This window comes from Taudactylus pleione, unplaced genomic scaffold, assembly GCF_031769625.1.
Source record: "Taudactylus pleione unplaced genomic scaffold, aTauple2 ptg000179l, whole genome shotgun sequence".
NCBI lineage: Eukaryota > Metazoa > Chordata > Amphibia > Anura > Myobatrachidae > Taudactylus > Taudactylus pleione.
In genome coordinates this window covers 2,944,923-2,969,715 of record NW_028284581.1, presented here as the reverse complement: position 1 = coordinate 2,969,715, position 24,793 = coordinate 2,944,923, and the positions used below count along the sequence as shown (strand labels likewise).

Sequence of the window (24,793 nt, the reverse complement as noted above, 5' to 3'; positions counted from 1 at the left end):
TAAAGATTTTCTGTCCAAACATCCAACTAATTGATTTGTTGGAATGAAAATCTGGTAACGTATGGGAGTAACTAATGATCAGCAATTTGCTCCTAAAAGCCTGAAAACAGATGAAAATGGTCGTCAGACAAGTTTGTTAAATGTTTGATCTATACAATTTGTGCAAACAACAGTTTTTGTCCATTTTTCGGCATTTGGGAGCAAATTGCTGATTGTCATTTGCTTTCATACCTTCATTTCAACCAATCAACTAGTTGGATGGTTGGACAGAAAATCTTTACGTGTGTATGCTGCATAAGTCTTATATTTGAAAATGTACTGTAATTTAAATAAAAGGGTAGTATTTTAACCTTACATGGGGTAATAAAAAGCAGCACCAATTATATAAACGGTGTATCAAAGTAATACAAGTAATAATCTTGATCAGCCATGTCAAACTCGCGTCCTCCCTGGGGCCAATTGAGAGACCATGAAAGGTTTAGGGGGCCACTCCATATATGTTAAAAGTAAATTACAAATACAATTCTAATCCAATAAAACCTGAACATAACTGTTACCATCAAGACACTTGCCCAGTAATCATTTGGGGATTGTAGTCAATATAATGTTTGCACAGTGACCTGCTGCTTCCACAGTGTGACTAAAGCTGGGTACACATTAGATGATGTACTGGACGTTTGCCAATTTCCGACAAATCAGAACGATAAATCGTCCATATCGTGAAATGTGGACGCTCTATTCCCTGCTTCTGCTTGTCGTTTGCCACATCTTGAGATCGGAACTTGTAATACCCCAACAGGGAGGGGGGTTAAGGGACGAGCTGCTGCCCCTGACATGTCTACAAAATGTAATTTGCCCACCTATATTGAAAGTGTCCCAATGATGTGGCTCCCTGATATGTACTACTCAACATTGTAAAACTGGACTAAGCATCATAAAGGCTGCTGTTGTAGCTAGAGAACCTGTCCTCCATCCTGGGTGGTCTTCAGCCGCTCTCATCCCTGAAATCTCCCATTCTCTGCTGTCTCTTGCAGGTCAGTGGCCTCCTCCTCAGTGCTTGGGTACTGTCTTCACCTAGTAGCTTGAGAAGTAACTATGCCAGTCAACATTATTACAGCCACTGTGTCAGCCCTTACCTACAGCACTTGTTTTTGGCCAATGTGTATGTATTAGTCTACTCCAGTGGTTCTCAAACTCGGTCCTCGAGACCCCACACAGTTCACATTTTCCAGGTCACCCAGCAGGTGAACAGGTGTATTCATTACTCACTTACACATTTTTAAAGATTCACATTTGGAGCTAATTGTTTCCCTTGTGATTCTGTGAGGAGACCTGGAAAGCATGCACTGTTTGGGGTCCTGAGGACCGAGTTTGAGAACCTGTGATCTACAGAAACAGAGGAGTTGTGTAACAAATAAATAGATCTTCTTCAAAAGGGGAAGTCCCCACTTAAATGGGTTGCAGGCAAAATACTAACGGCCAAGAAACCAGGTTGCCACCTGACCCTATGCTTCTTGTCTGTCAAGTAACTTGAATGGTTATAGGAAAGTTGACTGTGTATCAGTAAGTGAAATATATGTTTCCCTTTTTTAGGTGGACCACCAGAAAGCCCACACGTCTTGCTGGCAAGTCCATTCAAAACGTTCTCTCCTCAGCCACCAAAATTTTTCAAGCCGCTTATACCTGTAAGGGAAGAACATAAAAGAAATGTCCCTGTTGAAACCCAGCCCCTGCTGAGCCAAGAGGTACACACAGGACATGCTCCTTATTATTGTGCATGTATTAATGTTAATACAACTTTGCTATTGTACTACAGAATCCTCATGATATGCAGAGCCAGCTCAGATACAGTAACTTGGAGATGCTTACATGTTTTGAGACCCTGTCTTCTTCTGGTCTCCACGTCTAGCACAGTACTAGCCTCTGTTATCAAGCACCAATGTTTATATTTTTGCATGAACAGCCACAAAGACATGAGGTTCTGTGTACATAGTATGGGGTATATTTACTAAAATGCTGGTTTTTAGAAGTGGAGTTGTTGACCATAGCAGGCAATCAAATTCTAGCTATTATCTTCTAGAAGGAGCTAGATAAATGTTAAGAAGAATCCGATTGGTTGCTATGGTCTACATCTCCACTTCTAAAAACCCGCACTTTAGTAAATATACCCCTTTGAGAGAGATCTGGGAGAGAGTGTCCCAATGATTACTCATGGTGAACTTTAGGGAAGCTCAATTTGGCTCTTATTTCTTACTACTGTTTACTAGAGAGGATGTATCCCTTGGAGTAACTTGAAGTCTCTCAGTGTTGAAACATTTAAGAGCCACAACACCAGCACTGCAGTATGTTAGATCTGCATATAGAATAGATACTTTAAGGGAACATATGCTGTATGTTTTATGGTCTTTTATTCAGTCATTAATACAATTAGAGGAAATTGTATTTGTTTTTGTGATTGTTTATGAGTAGTGTATGCACTTTGGAAAGCACCTAAAGTTTGTGTGTAAGGCAAGTCAGCTTCTCTGAACATAGCCAATCTGTTAATTAGGAAATAGTGCCTTGTGAATGATAATGAATTGCTTTAATAATATCACTGACTGTTTATATGTCATTGGTAAGTTATAGGCTGCTATACTGTACATGGATACTGAATCAGTTCATAAAATCAGTGCTTCTACCAGGTATAGCAGACTAGCGCACATTAGGAGCAATTATTGTGGTATGCTTTATCTAGAACAGTCAGGTGTTTTATAGGGACTTTTAACAGCTTACATTTATTTGATATATGCTCTTATGCAATATATGTATATCATCATGCAGAGTTGTTTAGTTTTGTTGCTCAGGATTGTGACTCAGCTGTGATGTATTATCGCTGTAGGATAACAAGCAGGTTTGTATCATGTCCTAGCCAATGAATTGTACTTTGCTCTGTATGTTTATTGATAGACACACATTCCACTGTAATATATGATACATGACACATGCCATCGCTGTTATGTTTTCTTTATGTTGCATGTGTTTTGCATATTATTATTTGGACATTTTTTTTGTGCATGTGTAGTTTACATTTTTTTCTTTATCATACAATGGAGGACATGCGACTATAGAGCCTCCTTTAGGACGTTGGCACTTTAATTAACTTTAAGTAGTAAAGGCTCCTTTTTTTTTTACATGTACCCATCCCCTATTGGTGCGTACGCACGGTACGACTTTTATGAGCCATTTGAACGATATCGTTCATATTGTTCATATCGTTATCGTTCATATCATTCACTTTTTTGCAGTCACCAACCTGACAATGACCAACGATGCACGTTCCCGCATGAACAATAACGATATCTATGGTCCTTCATGCATGCAGGCCAACTTGGACGATTTTGTAAAGATTAGCCTTTAAAAAGATAGCTTCACTGATAGATATCTATCATAGATATCTATCAGTGTGTACAACCAAAATCGTTTGACCTGCACTACAGAAATTTGGAGGGAAATCTATCAAGGATATCTATGGTTGTTCAAGTTGTTCCATGTGTATGCAGCATTAGGGATACCACAAGACAAGTTGGTATGGGCGCAGTATTTAGCTGTTCAAGGTCTAGTAAAGGTTTCCTCAACCTTAGCCGATAAGAAGTTCTGCAGAGTCCTATCTAAAGCTGGGTACACACGTAAAGATTTTCTGTCCAACCAATCAGCTAGGGGCTAATTCTGAGTTTCACACAGAGGGGGAGATGTATCAAACCTTTGAGAGAGATAAAGTATCAAACAATATGGTCCTAACTTTCATTTTTCAAACACAGCCTGATTGGTCAGTACTTTATCTGTCTCAACTTTATCGCTCTCCAAGGTTTGATACATCTCCCCCGGAGTGGTTCCATGCAACTAATGTTGGGGTTTGTGCACCTGCAAGCAAAAAGCCATGCCACCCTTTGATTTTATGCCGGCCGCCGCAACTGTCATCATGTCCCATGCTAGGTGCAAGAGGTCCATCAGAAACAGACTTTCCTTCTCATTATGCATGAATCGCATGGAGTTTTAGATACACACCCATGAGACTCCCATGACACTCCCACAATTCATGGCAGTTCCATGTGCTTGTATAGTCGCCACCCTACTTTACGTAAATAGAGGCCTGGCCAGGTTCTGTGCATGCTCTGTATACGGAAACTCTCCATTTGCCTCCGTGCTGAGAAGATCTATCTGACTCATAATCAATCCCAGAAAAGATCTTTGTCTCGAAACTGAGAAGTCAGATGTTGGGGATTCCTATTGGTTTGACAAGGACTCTGTAAGATGGCATGGGGTGGATGATTTATACCTCTTTCACACCAAACTTTTAACCTGGGTTATTGCCGGGGAAACCTGGGTCCATGTTTAGTGTGAAGGGGTGAACCCGTGGTGTGTTACCGAGAATCCGACCCTCGTAGCTACCAGGGTTGAACACTGCAACAACCCGGGCAGGCTGCTGTGTGAAGGGGGCAACTTGGGTTATCTGACCCGGGTCACTCTAAAAGGACCAGAGAGGCAGATAAGCGGTACTTGGAGATGATGTCATCTCCAAGCCCTGGCAGATTAGACAGATTCCACACGGGTGCAGTCTGAAAAGGGACAACTCTGCAACAACTCAGGTCCAGGCTGCAGTGTGAACACAGTTTCAACATGTTCATATACTCAGGTTGGAACCAGGATTTTGGTGTGAAAGGATTATTATTAATGGGCGTTTTGCCAGCTACTACACATGCAGAACAGTGAGGAGCCACTGGAGTCTGTCACTAAACTGTTTAAGAGGAATAAAAAGCATTTACTTTTCTTTATTTCTCCACAAATAGATTCATTGTTCTTTGAGGCTTGGACCAAACCCAGGTTTCAGACTCTTTATACCTTATCAAAGTAGGATAAATAGGGAAATGAATTTTAGTGTGGAAGCTCCTATAGCATAATCGTCTAGGCCAGCATTTCCCAAGCTCATTCCTCAGGGAGCTCTAACTGCATGTTTTCCAGGCCTCCTCACAGAATCACAAGTGAAATAATTAGCTCCACCTGTGGATCTTTTAAAATATGTCAGCCAGTAATGGATACACCTGTGCACCTGCTGGGTGACCTGGAAAACGTGAACTGTGTGGGGTCCTGAGGACAGAAAAGTATGTAAACCACTAGATTAATAATTTAGTTAGGGAGATCATTTGATTTAGGAGTATCAATCGATGAGATGACAGTCAGGTGTGAGTTTGGGTGGGTCTGTCCTACTGTATTTAAAAAAACATATACTTGATTCAACACTGAGGTTTGTGAATACATGGCATGTCTTGTCAGAATGGATTTCTGCGACCCTCACAAAAAAATTTGTCAGTGATCAACAGACTGACCAATATTTTAATACAATTTGGCTTCACCAATCTACGGTCAGCTAGATAGTGTTCAAATTGATCTATCTCTTGGTTTAGTTCCTCTCTGGTTCTGTCCTGTGGGGCCTGATTAGACAAATAACTGCAGGATGTAAATATAGAATAGGAGGAGCAAAGACTTGTTTCTTTTGATCTTTTTTATGGTGACACAAATCCTAGAAGGAGCTTCTATGGCCATGTTGCAGTGTCCCCCAATGGATTCAGAGAAAATGATTTAACATAAGTATCAAAGTCATGTTTTGTTGTCTGTATCCTTTGCACGGGTCACTTGCCTGTCATTGTCTGTTGAATATGATGTTTTGTGATGTGTTGTGTGTCTTAACCTTTGCAGAGCATGCCTTCACCACTGACAAATAACACTAGCACTGCTGTGTCCTTTGAACCTAATGCCAGCTGCATGCCAGTAGAAACCAATAATACTCATGAAGATGCCATTGTAAGTGTGCTTTTCTTCTAGTCCATGGTGGGTTTACAAATAGTGTTTAAGATATGAAGAAATTGTTTGTTGAATTACATATTGCTAGAGCATGTTTCATATATGTGCATGGCTTCACATGTTGTATATTTTTAGTGATATGCAGCATGATAGAGAAACCTTTGGCTTTTTTTCTAGTGGCTGTTACTAGATGCTATTTGCCCAACTAAAAGGATAAAAGCATAATACATTCTCTAAGTTACACAGCCGCTGACACTGTAACGTAGCATTTCATATACAGCTGCAGTCACACACAGAACATACACATGCATCACGCTGCCAATAAGATGCATTTGCATCGAAAAAGATGCATGAAAAGGTGCTCGGCATAAGTAAACTCACACAGGGCTAGGTGCGACTAGAAAGACTGTTTAATGCAACTGCAGTAACAACGACGAAGTACACATCTGTAATAACAACTTTGTATTTTATTTTGTTGAGGCCTAGCTGTTTTGGAAATGGATACATATGTGGGACCGGCACAAAATGTTGTCGACATGGCTCCAGTGGCGGGCTGGGCCGGGGGGCATGTGCCCCCCGGGCCGCAGGGTCATGCGGGCCGCGGGCAGTCTGTGACACTGTGACACAGACTGCACCGCGTGTGTAGCGCTGACCGGACGGAGTTCGGTCAGCGCTACACAGCACAAACACACAGCCGCCGGAGCTGGCAGCTGTGTGTTTGCTGTAATCAGCAGCCGCTGAGAGTCTGTCAGACTCTCATCGGCTGCTGCTGCTCCCACTGCAGGAGCCATCTTCCGGCTCCCGCAGTGGGTAATGGGAGAGACGTCGTCATGACGACGTCTCTCCCATAATGGAAAGCGGCCGGAGGAGCCGATAGAAGCGTCGGGACCAGGAGCGGGAGTTTCAGGAAAGTGTTTTTTTTTATTTTTTATTAAGTCTCTCTCTACTGGGGGGGGGACTACTGGGGGCACTACCAAGGGGGGGATTACTATGGGGGCACTACCAGGGGGGGATTACTACTGGGGGCACTACCAGGAGGGTGGATTACTACTGGGGGCACTACAAGGGGGGGTACTACTACTACTGGGGGCACTACAAGGGGGGGAGATCTACTACTGGGGGAACTACAAGGGGGGACTACTACTACTGGGGGCACTACAAGGGGGGGCTACTACTGGAGGCACTACAAGGGGGGGCTACTACTACTGGGGGCACTACAAAGGGGGGACTACTACTGGGGGCACTACAAAGGGGGGGGGACTACTACTACTGGGGGCACTACAAGGGGGGGACTACTACTACTGGGGGCACTACAAGGGGGGGACTACTACTACTGGGGGCACTACAAGGGGAGGGGACTACTACTAGGGGCACTGCATAGGGGGGAGGGGACTACTACTAGGGACACTACATAGGGGAGGGGACTACCACTGGGGGCACTGCATCGAGGGACCACTGCTGGGGGCTCTATATAAAGGGCAATACTGGGGGTACTGCATAGGGGGGAGACTACAACTGGGGCCACTATTGAAGGGCCATTGCATAAGGGTTACCACTATTGGGGGCACTGCATGGGGGGTGGACTGCTACTGGGGGCACTATATAAGGGGCACTGCATAGGGAGTACCATTATTGGGGGCACTATATAAGGGGCTTACTACTGGGGGCACAAGGGGCACTACACAGGGGGGACCACTACTGGGGGCACTATATAAGGGGCTTACTACTGGGGGCACTGCATAGGGGGGATTACTATTGGGGGCACTACTGGAGGCCTGCATAAGGGTGTTCTCTCCTGTGGCACATGTGGGCACTACGACAGGGGGCTGTCCCATATCTTTATTTTTACCTTACATTAATCCCATATGGACCCACCTCCTCCCTGAAACACTTGAGGGGGGGCGGCGCCATAGCACGCACGTTCTTCGGGCACCCTGGCTACACGCTACTCCTCTGCCAGGGCCACCTGCATGCATTTGCCCCCCAGGCTAAAAGTTGCCAGCCAGCCCCTGCAATGCTCTGATTTTGTGCTGGTGGACCATTGTGAAACAAAATGCAGCCTAGCTGTAAGAGCAAGTGTCATTTTAAAATTTAAAGGAATTTTATGCTGCATTGTTATGAATTTTGAGTCCGGAAGATGACTTCCTCTACCCTGTGTAAGGCTTCTCTACTCTGTGTAAGCAACAGGTACATTTAATCGTAATGGGCATGTACATGCCAATATTTAGAGTAATAATCACTGGCTATAATTAGAGACCTAGCCCTACTAGCCTTTGTTAAACATACTTCTATTAGACATTGAAGCCAATTTTATTACTGCTTTTTTTTATTCTAACATGTTGCTGTCTCGTCTAATACTAAAGGTAAATAAACATTTTTAGAAGATGAACTATGAAACACTTTGGATAAAAGAGGTGTTATAAGTAAATAGACAATTCATTCACATAGAAAATTGTGAATAGTCCAATGTTCTGTTGACTGTGCCCATTTCTATTTTCAGGATTCGGAAGAAGAAGACCTTGAATTTGAAGGAGTCAAAAAAGAAATGTGTTCCTCCAATGTTTACAAGCCTTATGTACCAGAGGAGTTTGCAGACTTCACTGTATACAATGCTAGTCTGGACAACAGGGATTGGACAACCGCTAAAACAGACTTTGTCTTCTCCCATTTCTTGGATAAAGATGTTTCACGGAGCCCCACCACTAGCAGTGTTACGAGTGGCTATGTTTCCCATAGTGCTTCTAATGCTACATTGTCAGACATTGTGGTTGCCTCTAGTGAAAGTATGGATCAGTTAGCCCCTCAAGCAAGGGATTTTGAAATCCAAGAAATTATAGGACATCAATATGTACAGAATTGCAAATCTTACAGACAGAAAGAGTTCAATGACAACAAGAGTATGGAAAATCCCTCCAGCCCATCAACTGTTACAGAAAACAGTGCCTTTGAGAAAGTGCCACATTGTAATACTGAGGAAAATGCTGCTGTAATGTCTAGAAGTGTACCTTCTTCCTCTGTGGACAGTAACAAAGGAAACTGTGTAAGGTGTTTGCCCTTTGAAGTTTCTGTGGAACATACTTGTGATATTTTGGAAGATCATTCATTCACTGAATTTATGGGTGTTGAAGATGGAAAAGACTTTGAGCACCATGAAGACCGTCCCATTTGCTCATCTAATGGGGAAAATGATGGGGTAGAATTTGTAGGGTATGGATGTGCTATATCAGAGTTCCCATATGATGCATCTGAACAGAACCTGTCAGAACAAAATCCCGAAAACACTGACTTGTGCAATTCTCAAACTTGTTCTTCTGAAAGTAATTTGCTTGCAAGGAACAGTCTTCATCTTGCAGACAATTGTGCAGACAATCCATCCCATTCTTCACTGTGCCTCCTTTCCCTGGGTGATCACGTATGCATTGGGGACAACAAGTTTGGAACTGTGAGATATATTGGCACCGTGGATTTTTCACGTGGAGTATGGGTTGGTGTTGAACTCCATGTTCAGCTAGGTAAGGGGCATCAATCTACTTGATCCCGAAAAAGAAAGAACTAGGATGAAATAGGGAATGAATTTAACAAATAATTGTTGTGGCTTTGCACTAGAATAGTGCATAACTACTGTTAATATATAATACAGTATAAACTGACAAAACTACACATAGGCAATATACACATACATGTGTGTGTATAATTATACTGTAATATAAAGAGAGAGAGAACTATTTGTTAAGGTGACAAGCTCACTACACATTATAATAAGTTTAAGCTAAATGCAGAAAATGTATACATTATCTGGTGACAAGCATAGAGAATGTAACGGCTCAATATTTTAGGATGGTCATTAGATTGTAGCTTCAATCATAGGGAATTGTACAATAATATGGTGGCAAATATACAAAATCTGCATCGGTCAATGAGCATAGAAAACTATGGCCCTCATTCAGAGCCACTCACTAGCGGCAGTACGCTCGTTCCGAGCGATGTTCGCACATCTGCGCATGCGTACGGATCGTTGTACGCATGCGCGAACCAGTCAGTGCGGCCGAAATTCATGTGCTCGCAATATAGCGAATGCCTGCTATTTTGAGTGACAGAATGAGGCGTATGTGGGTGGTAACAGGGGAAGGTGCTTGAAAACGGGGAGTGGAGATCAGAACGCAGGCGTGCTTAAAGGTCAAAACGGGCGTTTTATGGGTGTGCATAATTAATACAGCAGCGTCATTGACCACGTCACTGGGTTATTTTATAGCCAGAACTGCTCGCAAGATTGTGGTAGCAAAAACCAACCACAAGAATAGCGAGCAGTTCATACGCTGGTCGATGTACTCGATTAATCTAATAAATAGCGGACATGACGTATGGTGCGAGCGGCCAGGGGGCGTTTTTAACAAATAAACGAGCGTATGTTTTGCTCGCTCGTTCAGACTTAGAGGTGTGAACAGACTGCAATTTGCGAATGGATCATTTGAATAGCCACCCCTTGTTTTTGAACGAACGACCGCAAATAGCGAACGGCTCTGAATCAGGCCCTATATTCAATATATCATGACTCGATTTGTAGAAAACTAAGCAATAACCTGGTGACAAATCTAGAAAATGACAAGAACATGTCACCATATTATCGCTTGGGTTTTCTATTGCAAGTGATCTATGGTTTCAGTTATCTACATCCCTCCCAACTCTTGATTTTGGGAGTCTGAAATAGTGGACCTCGCTATTGCAGTGTGGTCTGTTTTTTTCCCTATTCTGGAAGTCTCAATGTATCTATAATTGTCAACAGATCATGGTGCTAGTCACAATCTGATGACAACTTTATAAAATAGAACTGGATCTAGCGACAAGCATAGAAAATGTCAAAAGATTAATGGGTTTGTGTAATTTATAAAAATGCAAAAATGGCAGAACTACAATGTGCGTGAGACACCCGGCGTGACTGAGGCACTTAAAGATGCACTGCTTACTGTATTTTTCTTTCAATTTTGTGTCTTAGTTGCATATCAGACACAAAAAAAAAAAGCTCAAAGCAGGGGCGTATCAAGAGAGGAGGGGGCACATGTTCACTCCCGTCTGGGGTCTCGCTCCGGCGGCCGCCGCGCACTGACAGTCTCAGTAGACCCTGGGCACTAGTCTGTGCCCGGAGTCTACCGTGCATGCGCTGATCACCGGTAAAATGTTGCAGCAGCCATTTTCCCGGTAATTTCCCTACTGCGCATGCACAGAACACCAGAAAAATGGCTACGGAGTCACTAGGCAGGAATTTTGTGAGGAAACACAGGAACATGGCATGAGGAAAATCTGCGGCTGCTCGTATCTGAGTCCTATTTATACAGATTCAGACTCACTCATACACAGATAATGTCGCAAACCCCAGTGGTCAGTGTACATTAGGAATTCAGTTTTCTTGCTTCCAGTTGTTTTAATTGTGCAAATAGTATACGACGCACATTAGAGTGAAAAAAACACTTGGCTGCAAGAGACATGGCGCGCCAAGCGGGCTATTTGGCGCAACTTGAGCCACAGTGTATAAGGACACATCTGTAGTCAATTTTTTAAAACAAAAACTGGAATAGGAGAGGGGACTGTGCGCTGCACAAGCATGCCAAGCCTTCAGTAATGATGAGTACTGTAGGCAGAGGACTTAAGTGGGGTACACACCTGGCCAGCCAACCAAGCAACCAATTTGGTAAGCATAAACACTTATCAATCAACCGCTTAATATGTGTGGCCAGACATAAAAACTGGGCATTTAAATTTGCCGCCCAGTTGTGATGACATTGTCGGCGGTTTCTGCAGCCTGCATAAACGATCGTTTGGTCACCCATACACACCGGCAGATGCGGAGAGTATATCTACAAGATATATTGCATCTACCATGCTGCACAGCCGACACAATACATCTGTGAATTACATCATTCACAGATATATCATGTGTACACACAAACTGATATACTGAACGATATCGTTTGCTGGCTGTAGAAATTATATATAGTACAGTGTGTACCCATCAGAAGTTTCTCTATCTAAAAATTTATATGGTGTTCTGGGGAATGGACAAGTAATAAAAACCAGTAGCAGATAATTGGACTTTGAACCCTATTCACAAATTAATGTTCCTATAAAACACTAGTGAATGCTCAACCTCTCTGCATACTTTTCCCATAACTGAATACATAGAGAAATTTGAAAATTATTAGGGTCGATGTATGTAACATTTTAGAGACACGATTTCTCTCTTAAAGGGGCCTTTACGGCCTCCGATGATTAAGTATTAAACTCGCTGCGAGGGATACTTAAGTATCCAACTCGCCGCAGAGGAAACTTGACATCATTGCTGCGGGGCGGAGACAGCTGCTCCGAAATGCAGCTGACCCCTCGGTTAGTATCGCAGCTACAGAAGTAGCTGCCTTACTTACCTCCTTCCCGTTGGCGCGGCTATGTATGCCTGACCTGAGGTCACGCATGCGCACAACTGTCGGGGAGTCCGTGAAAAGGTGGCGGAGGGTTCCGCTCGGATCCCTCTTCGCATCCCCGGAACTCCTTCCCATAGGAAAGAATGGGTCTACGAGAGCAACCGCCATCTGAAAATGGCGCTTGTCCTCGTGAGCAAGCTCCGAAAACGTTCAGTTCAGTTTGCTGAATATCATGTGGTCCTATCGGACCCCTGATGATAAATGTACCGGTAAAAAAAATATGCGGAAACTAGTGTTACCGCATGGTTACCGGGACATTTATCGATGATTAATAGGCCCCTAAGTCTCTCTGATGAGAACTTTTATTAAGAAACTTAAAGAATCTCTTGAAATGTCATCTTCCTAGAATACATGATTGTATGGCTAGAGGCTCCTCAATCTCAAAATCGGGATGTAGTTATGAGACCGGCGTCCGCGATGCCGCTGGTCTAAATCCCGACGGTGGAAGCCCGACAAGGGACTTAAGTTAGGCGTCTAAATACCGACGCCTATCTTAATCGTGACACCGGAATCCAGAAGGACGCCAACCTGAACGAGGTAAGTCCGAGACGCCCTTAGTGTTAGCCGCAGTGGGGGGAGAGTTAGGTAGCATAGAAGGGTTAGCGTTTGGTTTTGGGGGTGGGGGGGTTAGTGCTAGGCACCACTGGTGGGGGGTTAGGCACTAAGGGGGGTGGGTTAGGTTTAGGCATGAAGGGGGGAAACTTAGGTTTAGGCACTAATGGGGAGGGTTAGGGTGCGGAGTGGGGAGGGTTAGGCTACAAAAAGGGAGGATTAGGGTTAAGGGGAGAAGGGCAAGTATACTTACCCAAACCATCATGATACCAACCGTCAGGATAATGATGTCTGTGTTTTGACAGGAGGGAATCATACCGATTCCCTCAAAATCATATGGTATCATTTACAATAATGTCATGTTATAGTGGACATACTAAAGCTTATGATATTCAAATATTTAATTTGATAACTGCTGCTATATATCCTTATTTATAATAATACAATGTGGTATAAATGAAAGATAAACTCCTAATTCTTGTTGTGTATAAATAGCAGTTTACATGTTTTAAATCCTGATTATAAAAAAATACTCGAGGGGGCTGTATCAAGCCTTGGAGAGAGATAAAGTGGTGAGAGATAAAATACCAACCAAACAGCTCCTAGCTGTCATTATTCAAACACAGGGGGTGATTCAGTTTAGGATGGAATTGCACAGCTGCACGCAAGCAGCTTTGCAGTACCGTCCTTGCTAATATGCAAATGCAGCAGGAGGTGTATGGCACCCTCTGCTGCATTTGCGATTCCAGCAACCCCTGGCCTTGCTACTCCCCGAAAACGGGGCCATCACACCCCCATTTCTAGGAATGATGGCCGTCCCCGCACCGCCCCTTAAATGCCTCTGCCTTCCAATCAGGCAGAGGCATAGCAGGGGCTACGTGCGATCCTGCAGGACCCATTCTGCACATTTGCAGAATGGAATCTGTGTTCAGCATTGTACATACAGTAAGGTGCATAAATATTGGGACATAGACAGAATTTTCATATTTTGGCCTCTATTCACCACCACAATGGCTTTGAAATTAAACAAACAAGATGTGCTTTAACTACAGACTTTCAGATTTAATTTGAGGGTAATTACATCCAAATCAGGTGAACGGTGTAGGAATTACAACGGTTTCTATATGTGCCTCCCACTTTTTAAGGGGCCAAAAGTAATGGGACTATCAACTCAAAAGCTATTTCATGGACAGTTGTGGGCTATTCCCTCGTTATTTCATTATCAATTAAGCAGGTAAAAGGTCTGGAGTTGATTCTAAGTGTGACATTTGCATTTGGAATCAGTTGCTGTCGACTCTCAATATGAGATCCAAAAAGCTGTCACTATCAGTGAAGCAAGCCATCATTAGGCTGAAAAATCAAACAAACCCATCAGAGAGATAGCAGAAACATTAGGTGTGGCCAAATCAACTGTTTGGAACATTCTTAAAAAGAAAGAACGCACCGGAGAGCTCAGCAACACCAAAAGACCTGGAAGACCACGGAAAACAACTGTGGTGGATGACAGAAGAATTATTTCCCTGGTGAAGAAAAACCCCTTCACAACAGTTGGCCAAATCAAGAACACTCTCCAGGAGGTAGGTGTATATGTGTTAAAGTCAACAATCAAGAGAAGACTTCACAAGAGTGAATATAGAGGGTTCACCACAAGATGTAAACCATTGGTGAGCCTCAAAAACAGGAAGACCAGATTAGAGTTTTCCAAACAACATCTAAAAAAGCCATTACAGTTCTGGAACAACATCCTATAGACAGATGAGACAAAGATCAACTTGTACCAGAGTGATGGGAATAGAACAGTATGGAGAAGGAAAGGAACTGCTCATGATCCAAAACATACCACCTCATCAGTGAAGCATGGTGGTGGTAGTGTCATGGCGTGGGCATGTATGGCTGCCAGTGGAACTGGTTTCCTTGTATTTATTGATGATGTGACTGCTGACAAAAGCAGCAGAATGAATTCTGAAGTGTTTCGGGCAATATTATATGCTCATATTCAGTCAAATGCTTCAGAACTCATTGGACGGCGCTTTACAGGGCAGATGGACAATGACCCGAAAAAAGCAAAGCAAAAGCAACCAAAGAGTTTTCTAAGGCTAAAAAGTGGAATGTTATGCAATGGCCAAGTCAATCCCCTGACCTGAATCCGATTGAGCATGCATTTCACTTGATGAAGACAAAACTGAAGGGAAAATGCCTCAGGAACAAGCAGGAACTACAGACATTTGCAGTAGAGGTCTGGCAGAGCATCACCAGGGATGAAACCCAGCGTCTGGTGATGTCTATGCGTTCCAGACTTCAGGCTGTAATTGCCTGCAAAGGATTTGCAACAAAGTATTAAAAAGTGAAAGTTAGATTTAGGATTGTTTAGTTTGTCCCATTACTTTTGGCCCCTTAAAAAGTGGGAGGCACATATAGAAGCCGTTGTAATTCCTACACCGTTCACCTGATTTGGATGTAATTACCCTCAAATTAAATCTGAAAGTCTGCAGTTAAAGCACATCTTGTTTGTTTCATTTCAAAGCCATTGTGGTGGTGAATAGAGGCCAAAATATGAAAATTCTGTCAATGTCCCAATATTTATGCACCTGACTGTATGTGTAATGCTGAATTAGCCCCACAGTCTGTAAAATGACAGCTATAAGCTGATTGGTTGGTACTTTATCTCTCTCATAAATCTCCCCCATATTTCCTTGTTCAGCTACAGTGGTGCTTGAAAGTTTGTGAACCGTTCAGAAATTTCTATATTTCTGATGAAATTTAGCCTAAAACTATCTCAGATTTTCACACAAGTCCTAAACGTAGATAAAGATAACCAAATCAAACAAATGAGACAAAAAAATTAGACGTGCTCATTTTTTTATTGAGGAAAATGATCCAATATCACATACAGGATGAGTCTCCCATATCCAAAATGCTTGGGACCAGGGGTGTTTTGGATATAGGAATATTCCGTATTTTGGAATATGCGCATACCATAATGAGATATTTTGGGAAAGGGACCCTAATCTAAACACATAATGCATTTATGTTTCATATACACCTTATACACACAGCCTGCAGGTCATTTTATACAATAATTTTGTGGGTCAAAGTTTGTGTACATCCATGAAATTAATGTATGTTTCATATAAACTTCATACACACAGCCCGAAGATAGTTTTATACTTTATTTTTAATTATATTGTGCCTTAAACAAAGTTTGTGTACATTGAAACATCAGAAAGCAAAGGTTTTACTATCTCAGTCATGCTAAAAATATTCCGTATTTCGGAATATTCCGTATTTTGGAATATTTGGATATGGGAGACTCAACCTGTATCTGTGAGTGTCAAAAGTATGTGAACCTTTAGGCTTAGCAGATATTTTGAAGGTGAAATTAGAGTCAGGTGTTTTCAATCTATGGGATGACAATTAAGGTTGAGTGGACTACCTATCTTTTTAAAAGAACAGAGATCTATCAAAGTCTGATGTATACAACACATGTTTGTAGAAGTGTATCATGTCATGAACAAAGGAGATTTCTAAGGACCTCAGAAGAAGAGTTGTTGATGCTCATCAGGCTGGAAAAGGTTACGAAAATATCTCTAAAGAGTTTGGACTCCACTAATCAACAGTCAGACAGATTGTGGCCCTCATTCAGAGCCGTACGCTCTGAGCAGAGCGCACGCTCTGAATGAGGGCCGCCCTCCATAATTATGGAGCGTCCCTCTGGACGCTCGTATAGCTGTGGGTCACCACCCACAGCCTATACGAGCGTGCAGTTTGATGGCCGCGATGGTCTTGACCATCGCGACCATCGCCACTGCGAGCCAGAGCCTGCGGTTGAGTTTTTCAACCGTAAGGCCCGGAGTGATTTTGGCTCTATCAGAGCCAAAATCACTCCCACTGACATCACTAGTGATGTCAGTGGGCCGGCTTCTGACGGTAGGCATTCCCTTGGGAACGCCCCCGTCAGGGAGGCACGTCCACCAAAGGGGGCGTGCTGTCAATCAACATCGACAGCACGCCCCCTTTGATCAGACACAACGAGTGAAGGAAAGTCCTTTGCTCATCGCGTCTGGCGCATGCGCACGACGGAGCTCCCGCCGTCGTGCGCATGCACAGTGCACAACATCGACCCACTTGCGAGCGGACAGCCGCTTGCGAGTGGGTCTGAATCAGGCCCTGTGTACAATGGAGGAAATTACAGACCATTATTACCCTCCCCAGGAGTGGTCGACCAACAAAGATCAAGCCAAAAGCAAGGCGTCTAATAGTTTTCAAGGTCACAAAGGTACCCAAGGTAACCTCTAAGCAACTGAAGGTCTTTCTCACATTAGCTAATGTTAATGTTCATGAGTCCATCATCAGGACATTGAACAACAATGGTGTGCATGGCAGGATTGCAAGGAGAAAGCCGCTGCTCTCCAAAAAGAACAGTGCTGCCCGTCTGCAGTTTGCTAAAGATCGCCTGGACAAGCCAGAAGACTATTGTAACAATGTTTTGTGGACAGACACGGTGGTGGTGGTATCTTGGTTTGGGCCTGTTTTGCTGCATCTGGCCCAGGACGACTTGCCATCATTGATGGGACAATGAATTCTGAATTATACCAGAATATTCTAAAAGAAAATGTTAGGACATCTGTCCATGAGCTGCATCTCAAGAGAACGTGGGTCATGAAGCATGACAACGACCCAAAGCACACAAGTAATTCGACCAAAGAATGATTAAAGAAGAATAAATTAATAAATGAAGCTGTTTTGTACTGAGGAATGTAGTAAAATTCCTCCAAGCTGATATTCAGGACTAATCAACAATTACCAGTAACTTTTAGAAACAATTATTGCTGCACAAGATACCAGATACTGAAAGCAAAGGTTCACATACTTTTGACATTCACAGATATGTGATATTGGATCAATTTACTCAATAAAAAAAAAGAGCATGTCTATTTTTTTGTCTCAATTGTTTGATTTGGTTCTTTTTATCTACTTTTAGGACTTGAGTGAAAATCTGAGAGAGTTTTAGGCCAGATTTCAGCAGATATATAGAAAATTCTGAAGGGTTCACAAACTTTCAAGCACCACTGTACATATATATGGCCTGATTCTGACATGGAAGCAAATCCAGAAGCAGACACTTCTCACGATTATCAGTAGACTGCGCATACGCTGTAAGAAGCAATCACACTTTGCATGTACTGCATCACTTGAGAGCAGATGTTTTGCTCCATGGGTTGCTGGATTGTTCTGTGATATAGGAGTCTATTTACTAAGCAGTGTTAGGAGACAGAGTGAAAAGTGATAAGGTACCAGCCAATCAGTTCCCAACTGTCATTTTTCAAACACAGCATGTGCGATGGCATGTGCGATGTTACAATAGTCTTCTGGCTTGTCCAGGCGATCTTTAGCAAACTGCAGACTGGCAGCAATGTTAGGAGCTGTTTGGCTGGCACCTTATCACTTTTCACTCTGTCTCCTAACACTACTTAGTAAATAGACCCAATAGACATCTCTGGGCAACTACCGTGCTTAGTCACGGAAACTGTCCATCTCATGGCTTTGTCATATGAGTGTCGTTGACGTGAAACCAGACTTATGTGCTAATTTGAGACATGCGTACAGAGAAGGGACGCCTTTTTCAGATGGATCATTTGCACCAAGCATGGGATAGGATTTCCCGCTAGGCATGTGAGGCACATAACTAGGGATGCCACTAGCTGGGGGCGGCACAGTAGTTCCCCTATATCAGATTTTTCCAGTGCCCAATTTAGTTATTTGCACACAGAACAGAGACTACATTCCCCAAGATGTATCAGGGGAGTCTCAGGAGTGGATCATGTGCAGTCCAGGCAGTGGAGGATCTAGACTTTTCTTTTAGGGGGGGCGGTTTACAGTTTAGTCCCGACGCCTCCCCTCTCCAGTCCTGACTCAATTAAGAAGCCCCCATAAAAAACATATTGGTTGCTAAGAAGATTGATGTGGCTGCACAGGCATGACCATCACTATTTGGCAGATAAATGAGAGAGGCGACCGCACACCACAATCTTTACAAAGCAGTCAGAATTATACGATATCAGCTATGGAACTCCTACATACATCTGGGTGGTATTTAATTTTTGCTGGCACCCCCAAAAATGGGTGTTTTGGGGGATATACCGCAAATATTTGTTGATAAATAGGCCGCTATATAAAAGGCACTTATATACAATATAATTTAATTATGTGTATATATATATATATAATATTAGGAATAGTTGGCTTATTAATTAAAAGTGACAAAAGGTTTACAGGAGAAGAGACATACCTAACCATCAGTGGCTGACTGGGCTGCTACCAGTGCCATGGTGGAGTGAGCAGCCTCTGAGTCACTGAGACAAACCAGCAGCAGGACAGAGAGGAGGAAAGATATACGTGGGACAGGAGACAGAAGGGGGAAGGACAGACCTAAAAAAGAATGTAGCTGATTGGTGGCTGGTCCCGTGGGAGGGTCCAGACACCAGGAAACATCACAGTAGCACTAGCGTTAAGCATCCAGGGAGGAAGGGTACGCACATAGTCGTCTATTTTATTATTATTATTATCCTTTATTTATATGGCGCCACAAGGGTTCCGCAGCGCCTGACAAAGTACAGAAACAAATGAGCACACAAGACAACAGCTATTAACAGTACAGACAATGCAGTGCAAGTACATGATTTATATACATTGCTGCATAACACCTAAATAAGCAGCAGGGTGTCAGTAATCAGTTTTAGGTGCTATTGTGAATGAAAGTAAAAGTAAGGCAAGAAGAAGCACGTGAGGAAAGAGGGCCCTGCTCGCGAGAGCTTAAGGTAGGAAATCTGGCAGCTGCAGAGTACTGCAAATGCCGGCACTTTGCATCCAGCTCAGAATCCGGCCCTGAATATTCCCATTCTATGTTTAATTTAATAAACTGAATATATTCTATATATTGACCGAAGAGATATCATCCATCACATGCTCACACATATAACCTGCTTAAATATCTAGCATCCAGTAGCAACAAAACGTTCACTACTTATTGCACACATTGGGCCTGATTCAGAGCCGTTCGCTATTTGTGGTCGTTCGTTTAAAAACAAGGGGTGGCTATTCAAATGATCCGTACGCACATTGCAGTCTGTTCACACCTCTAAGTCTGAACGAGCGAGCAAAACATACGCTCGTTTATTTGTTAAAAACGCCCCCTGGCCGCTCGCATCATACGTCATGTCCGCTATTTATTAGATTAATCGAGTACATCGACCAGCGTATGAACTGCTCGCTATTCTTGTGGTTGGTGTTTGCTACCACAAATTTGTGAGCAGTTCTGGCTATAAAATAACCCAGTGACGTGGTCAATGACGCTGCTGTTTTAAATATACACACCCATAAAACGCCCGTTTTGACCTTTAAGCACGCCTGCGTTCGGATCTCCACTCCCCATTTTCAAGCACCTTCCCCTGTTACCACCCACATACGCCTCATTCTGTCACTCAAAATAGCAGGCCCTCGCTATATTGCGTACCAACGATTTTCGGCCGCACTGACTGGTTCGCGCATGCGTACTAAAAACCGTACGCATGCGCAGATGTGCAAACATCGCTCGGAACGAGCGTACTGCCGCTAACGAGCGGCTCTGAATGAGGGCCATTGTTTTGAAATGAAAATAAAATGTGTATGTGCTGGTAACATCTACAAAAGTATATATTCATCCAATTGATTTCTCTCTAAGGAAAACACGATGGCACAGTTAAAGGCAAAGAATATTTTCGCTGCAAACCCAAATACGGAGTATTCGTCCGACCAAATCGGCTAACTAAAGCACTTGGCTCCACAAAGAGAGACGGTAACAGCACTTTGCAGGCTCAGACATGTAACACAGAGAAACGGAAAACTGTTGCCATGAAAGGATCTCCAGCACCCAAGACAAGAGAGAGAGCACACTATCCAACTGGGAATGAGGCAGCATCTGCTTTTTCTAGGAAGCAAGAGAACAGGAAATCATGGATTAACTAAAATGCAGTATTTGCACTAACTTCACGTCACTTGTGTATAAACTCATATGAATTGTAAAAAAAAAACACAGAAGAAAAGAAAGCAAGCTATTTTTGTACAGTTGTAGTTTTAATTCTTGTGAAATGTTTACCTGGTCTAGTCCCGAAAGTTGGACTAACAGTTTTTAAAAAGGTCTCTTAATTAGTTTGTCTGCCTTGTAGGCAGGTTGTTTGCTGCAAAGTAAAAGCAGGACTAAAAGTTACCATGTAGATAAATGACTGGCACAGACCTATTCTTAAATGATCACATTGGGTAATATTTTAATCAATAGATACAAAAACCTTTTATTCCTAAAAATAAATGAATCTACATAACTAGGCAAAAAGGCACTGGATGCTGTTTCTTATTTACCAAAGAACCTGCATTAAATAGTACCTGTCGCCTACTAACAGTGTCCAGTCCAGGAGATTATCCGCTGTTTCTAGTGCATTCTGGAAGAGACAATAAGTTAAAGTTTCTAGTTAATGGAATAGTTTAAATATTGGTTCAACTCCTAATAAAGGTTGCCTGCACTATGTATAGGTAACGGATCCTCTATAGCCAGAAATACTTATTAGTGCTTTTGTCTTGGGATGGCCATATACATGTACTTATTACAAAATGAAATGAGCACCTTGTTGCCTTATTTTGTTTTCTTCATTTTCTCACAGCAAGCACTGGTAATTTGTTATACTGGCTTAGTGCAATTACAAGTACCCACTCGGACTTCTAGCCTGCAGTACCTCTTTCTTAATGTGGGAAACTGTGGTGTGCATCAGTGTATATAATGCAGTATTAGCAACTCAGTAGGATAACATAGATGTAGATTTTCTAAGGCACCACTATTCTTCACTGCTCAGTTTGCCCATTAGAATCAGTTGTAAAGAAAAATCACCCTTTATACACAGGCAAATTAGACTGTGAGGGGTATATTTACTAAAGTGCGGATTTTTAGAAGTGGAGATGTTGCCTATAGCAACCAATTGGTTGCTATATGTTCAATTTGTCATGTTGCCTATAGCAACCAATCAGATTCTACTTAACATTTATCTAGCACCTTCTAAAAGATAATAGCTAGAACCTGATTGGTTGCTATGGACAACATCTCCGCTTCTAAAAACCTGCTCTTTAGCACATTTACCCCTAAGAGAGAAAACCTTATATACAGAACACATAATACATCTGTCGTCATAGTCATCATTGTTGCTGATCATCCGTATTGAGTAATAAGAGATGATGAAGCTAAAGCTTGAAAAGGGGAATATGTATAAAATGTAATTACTATGTAACATATTGTCTGAACTGTTACTGCTGGGAAAAAGCTGCCTAAACACGCACTTATTTTCTGAATTTTAACGTAACTATATAAAGATACTTGCATTGAACATATCATTCTGTATATAATAGATTTGCCATATTAATCTCACTGTGATATAATTATCACGTAATCTGAGATGAACATGATCAGGTATGTATGATCATATATCTAAACAATATTTTACATTAGATTACTTCACATTCAGTCTCTTGTATGCCACATTTGGAAATTACCTTGGGATTTCATCCTTCATCCTTGTGTGCTGCACCCCTTCCCGCTTTCTCCCCTTTGGCATGCAGGAGAGCAGTATCCTATTTTCAGACTGGGAGCGACATCATGGGCCAACGCCAAACTTCCAGCCTTCCACGGGAATGGAGAAGCTGCAGTGGGAGTGTCATGGGGACATTAAAACCACTCATTCATTGCTTTAAGTGCGATTTAAATCATGACACCCTAGACAACCATAGAGGTTCTCTTAGTGGTAGCTTTGGGTCCCAGAATTTGATTGCATATAAAAATGCTGCATGTAGGCAATATTAATTTAAAAAGTTAAAAGGACTGTGATAAATCGGTGTGGTATATTTAGAATGTTGTTTAGTGCAAAATATGTTCCCTCTTTTAGGGGTATATTTACTAAGCTGCAACATTTCCAAGACTATCCATGATTTTTATTTTTCTTGCTCTTCTAAATCCCGAGGCCAGAACTGCCAACAGGCGTGGGCTTTGAAATGCTGCTGCTTAGTAATTGTACACCTTAGCATTATTTTCTTCTTTAGATACTGGTAACCCTTTTTTTGTTCTTATTACTAGACTATAGATATCCCCTAATATCCACACATAAATATATGCTTACAGAGTAGGAGGAGCCCTTTACCGTCAAGTGCTTCTATATTACTTTAGTTTAAAATTTCCATTTTGATGCTGCTGGTGTGACCCTGACTTTGTAATTACATATAGGCAGCATTGGATGTGTTGGAAAATATTTCTGCTGATAGGATCAGATTGCAGCTTGTGCGCTATAATCAAATTATCCTATTAGAACCCCTTTCATACATCTCTACAATCACAATATACATGTGTGTGGCTTATTTGTACAGTAGCTACTTTTGTACTTTCCGGACTCATTGCAGAGAGAACCCAATGAATGTTTTAAATGGTACAGGTTGAGTCTCCCATATCCAAAATGCTTGGGACCAGGGGTATTTGGATATCGGAATATTCTGTATTTTGGAATTTTTGCATACCATAATGAAATGTCTTGGGAATGGAACCCAAATCTAAACACAGAATGTATTTAATTTCTATATACACCTTATACACGCAGCCTGCAGGTTATTTTATACAAATTTTTTTATAATTTTCTGCATCAAAAAAAGTTCGTGCACATCCATGAAATTCATTTATGTTTCATATACACCCTATACACACAGCCTGAAGGTTATTTTATACTGTATTTTAATCATTTTGTGCTTTAAACAAAGTTTGTGTACACTGAACCATCAGAAAGCAAAGGTTTCACTTTCTCAGTCATGCTAAAAATATTCTGTATTTCGGAATAATTGGATATGGGAGACTCAACCTGTACTTGTGTACTTTACGTACACAAGTACCTAAAGTTGTCCCCACCTAAAGAAGAAAGTTGTCCCCTTGCAGGCTCGCTACACTCGCCACACTTCGAGCTCGGTGGCTCGCTAAACTCGCCACAAGGTTATATTCCTCCTCTATGCCCACTTGGATGGTAGGGAATGAAGCTGGACACTGGGAATGACGCTGGACACTGGCTGATGACATCAGGGTCCTCTCCGTGAAGGGGATTTAGACAATACCATGATTGATAATGAGTGTAGGACACTTGGGTTCTCTCTGCAATGAGTCCGTAAAGTACACAAGTACCGTACAGTGCAATCATTTTTTGTACCATCTTTTTGCATAAAACGCTACTAGTTTGCATTAGTTTCTATCTAAATTCTCTCATCCAAACACATCTAGATGCATCAATACTACTACCAAAGATAAGTAACCCGGTATACTATTTTTCTTTGCATCATTACTTGATATCAGCTGTGCAGAAATAGAAAGGCTGGAACACCTAATATTTGATGCACTAGTTCAGTTATTTGAAAATAAATTGTGTTATTATAAAGTATTACATTTCTTTAGACATCCTGTCGCCAGATACCCTGACTACTGCAATATTAACACATTAAAAAATCTGTCATCTTGTATAAACAAGAAATAAAACAAATAAATTACCTTTTTGAGCATAATATAAGATTTCTCTTTTGGCACTGAATTGATCACACCTGCACTATTATTTTCTTGACACACACACATATATATATATGAATATATACAGTACCAGTCAAAAGTTTGGACACACCTACTCATTCAATGGTTTTTGTTTATTTAAATTATTTTCAGCATAGTAGATTAATACTGAAGACATCAAAACTATGAAAGAACACATATGTTTTATATTTTAGAGTCCTCAAAGTAGCCCCCTTTTACTTTGATGACAGCTTTGCACACTCTTGGCATTCTCTCAATCCGCTTCATGAGGTAGTCTCCTGAAATGGTTTTGAATTAACAG

General features: G+C 42.0%; 1 protein-coding gene across 1 annotated transcript in view; it reads left to right on the top strand.

Moving 5' to 3' along the window:
* Nucleotides 1-24,588, top strand: part of KIF13A (kinesin family member 13A) — a 237,513-nt gene extending 212,925 nt beyond the window's left edge. Inside the window, exons 35-38 of the mRNA XM_088475838.1 lie at nucleotides 1,594-1,745; nucleotides 5,734-5,838; nucleotides 8,339-9,350; nucleotides 20,584-24,588. Of these exons, the coding sequence (XP_088331964.1) occupies nucleotides 1,594-1,745; nucleotides 5,734-5,838; nucleotides 8,339-9,350; nucleotides 20,584-20,867 (1,553 nt within the window). The 3' untranslated portion in view covers nucleotides 20,868-24,588. The remainder of the gene's footprint in view (nucleotides 1-1,593; nucleotides 1,746-5,733; nucleotides 5,839-8,338; nucleotides 9,351-20,583) is intronic.
* The last annotated feature ends 205 nt before the right edge of the window (nucleotides 24,589-24,793 follow it).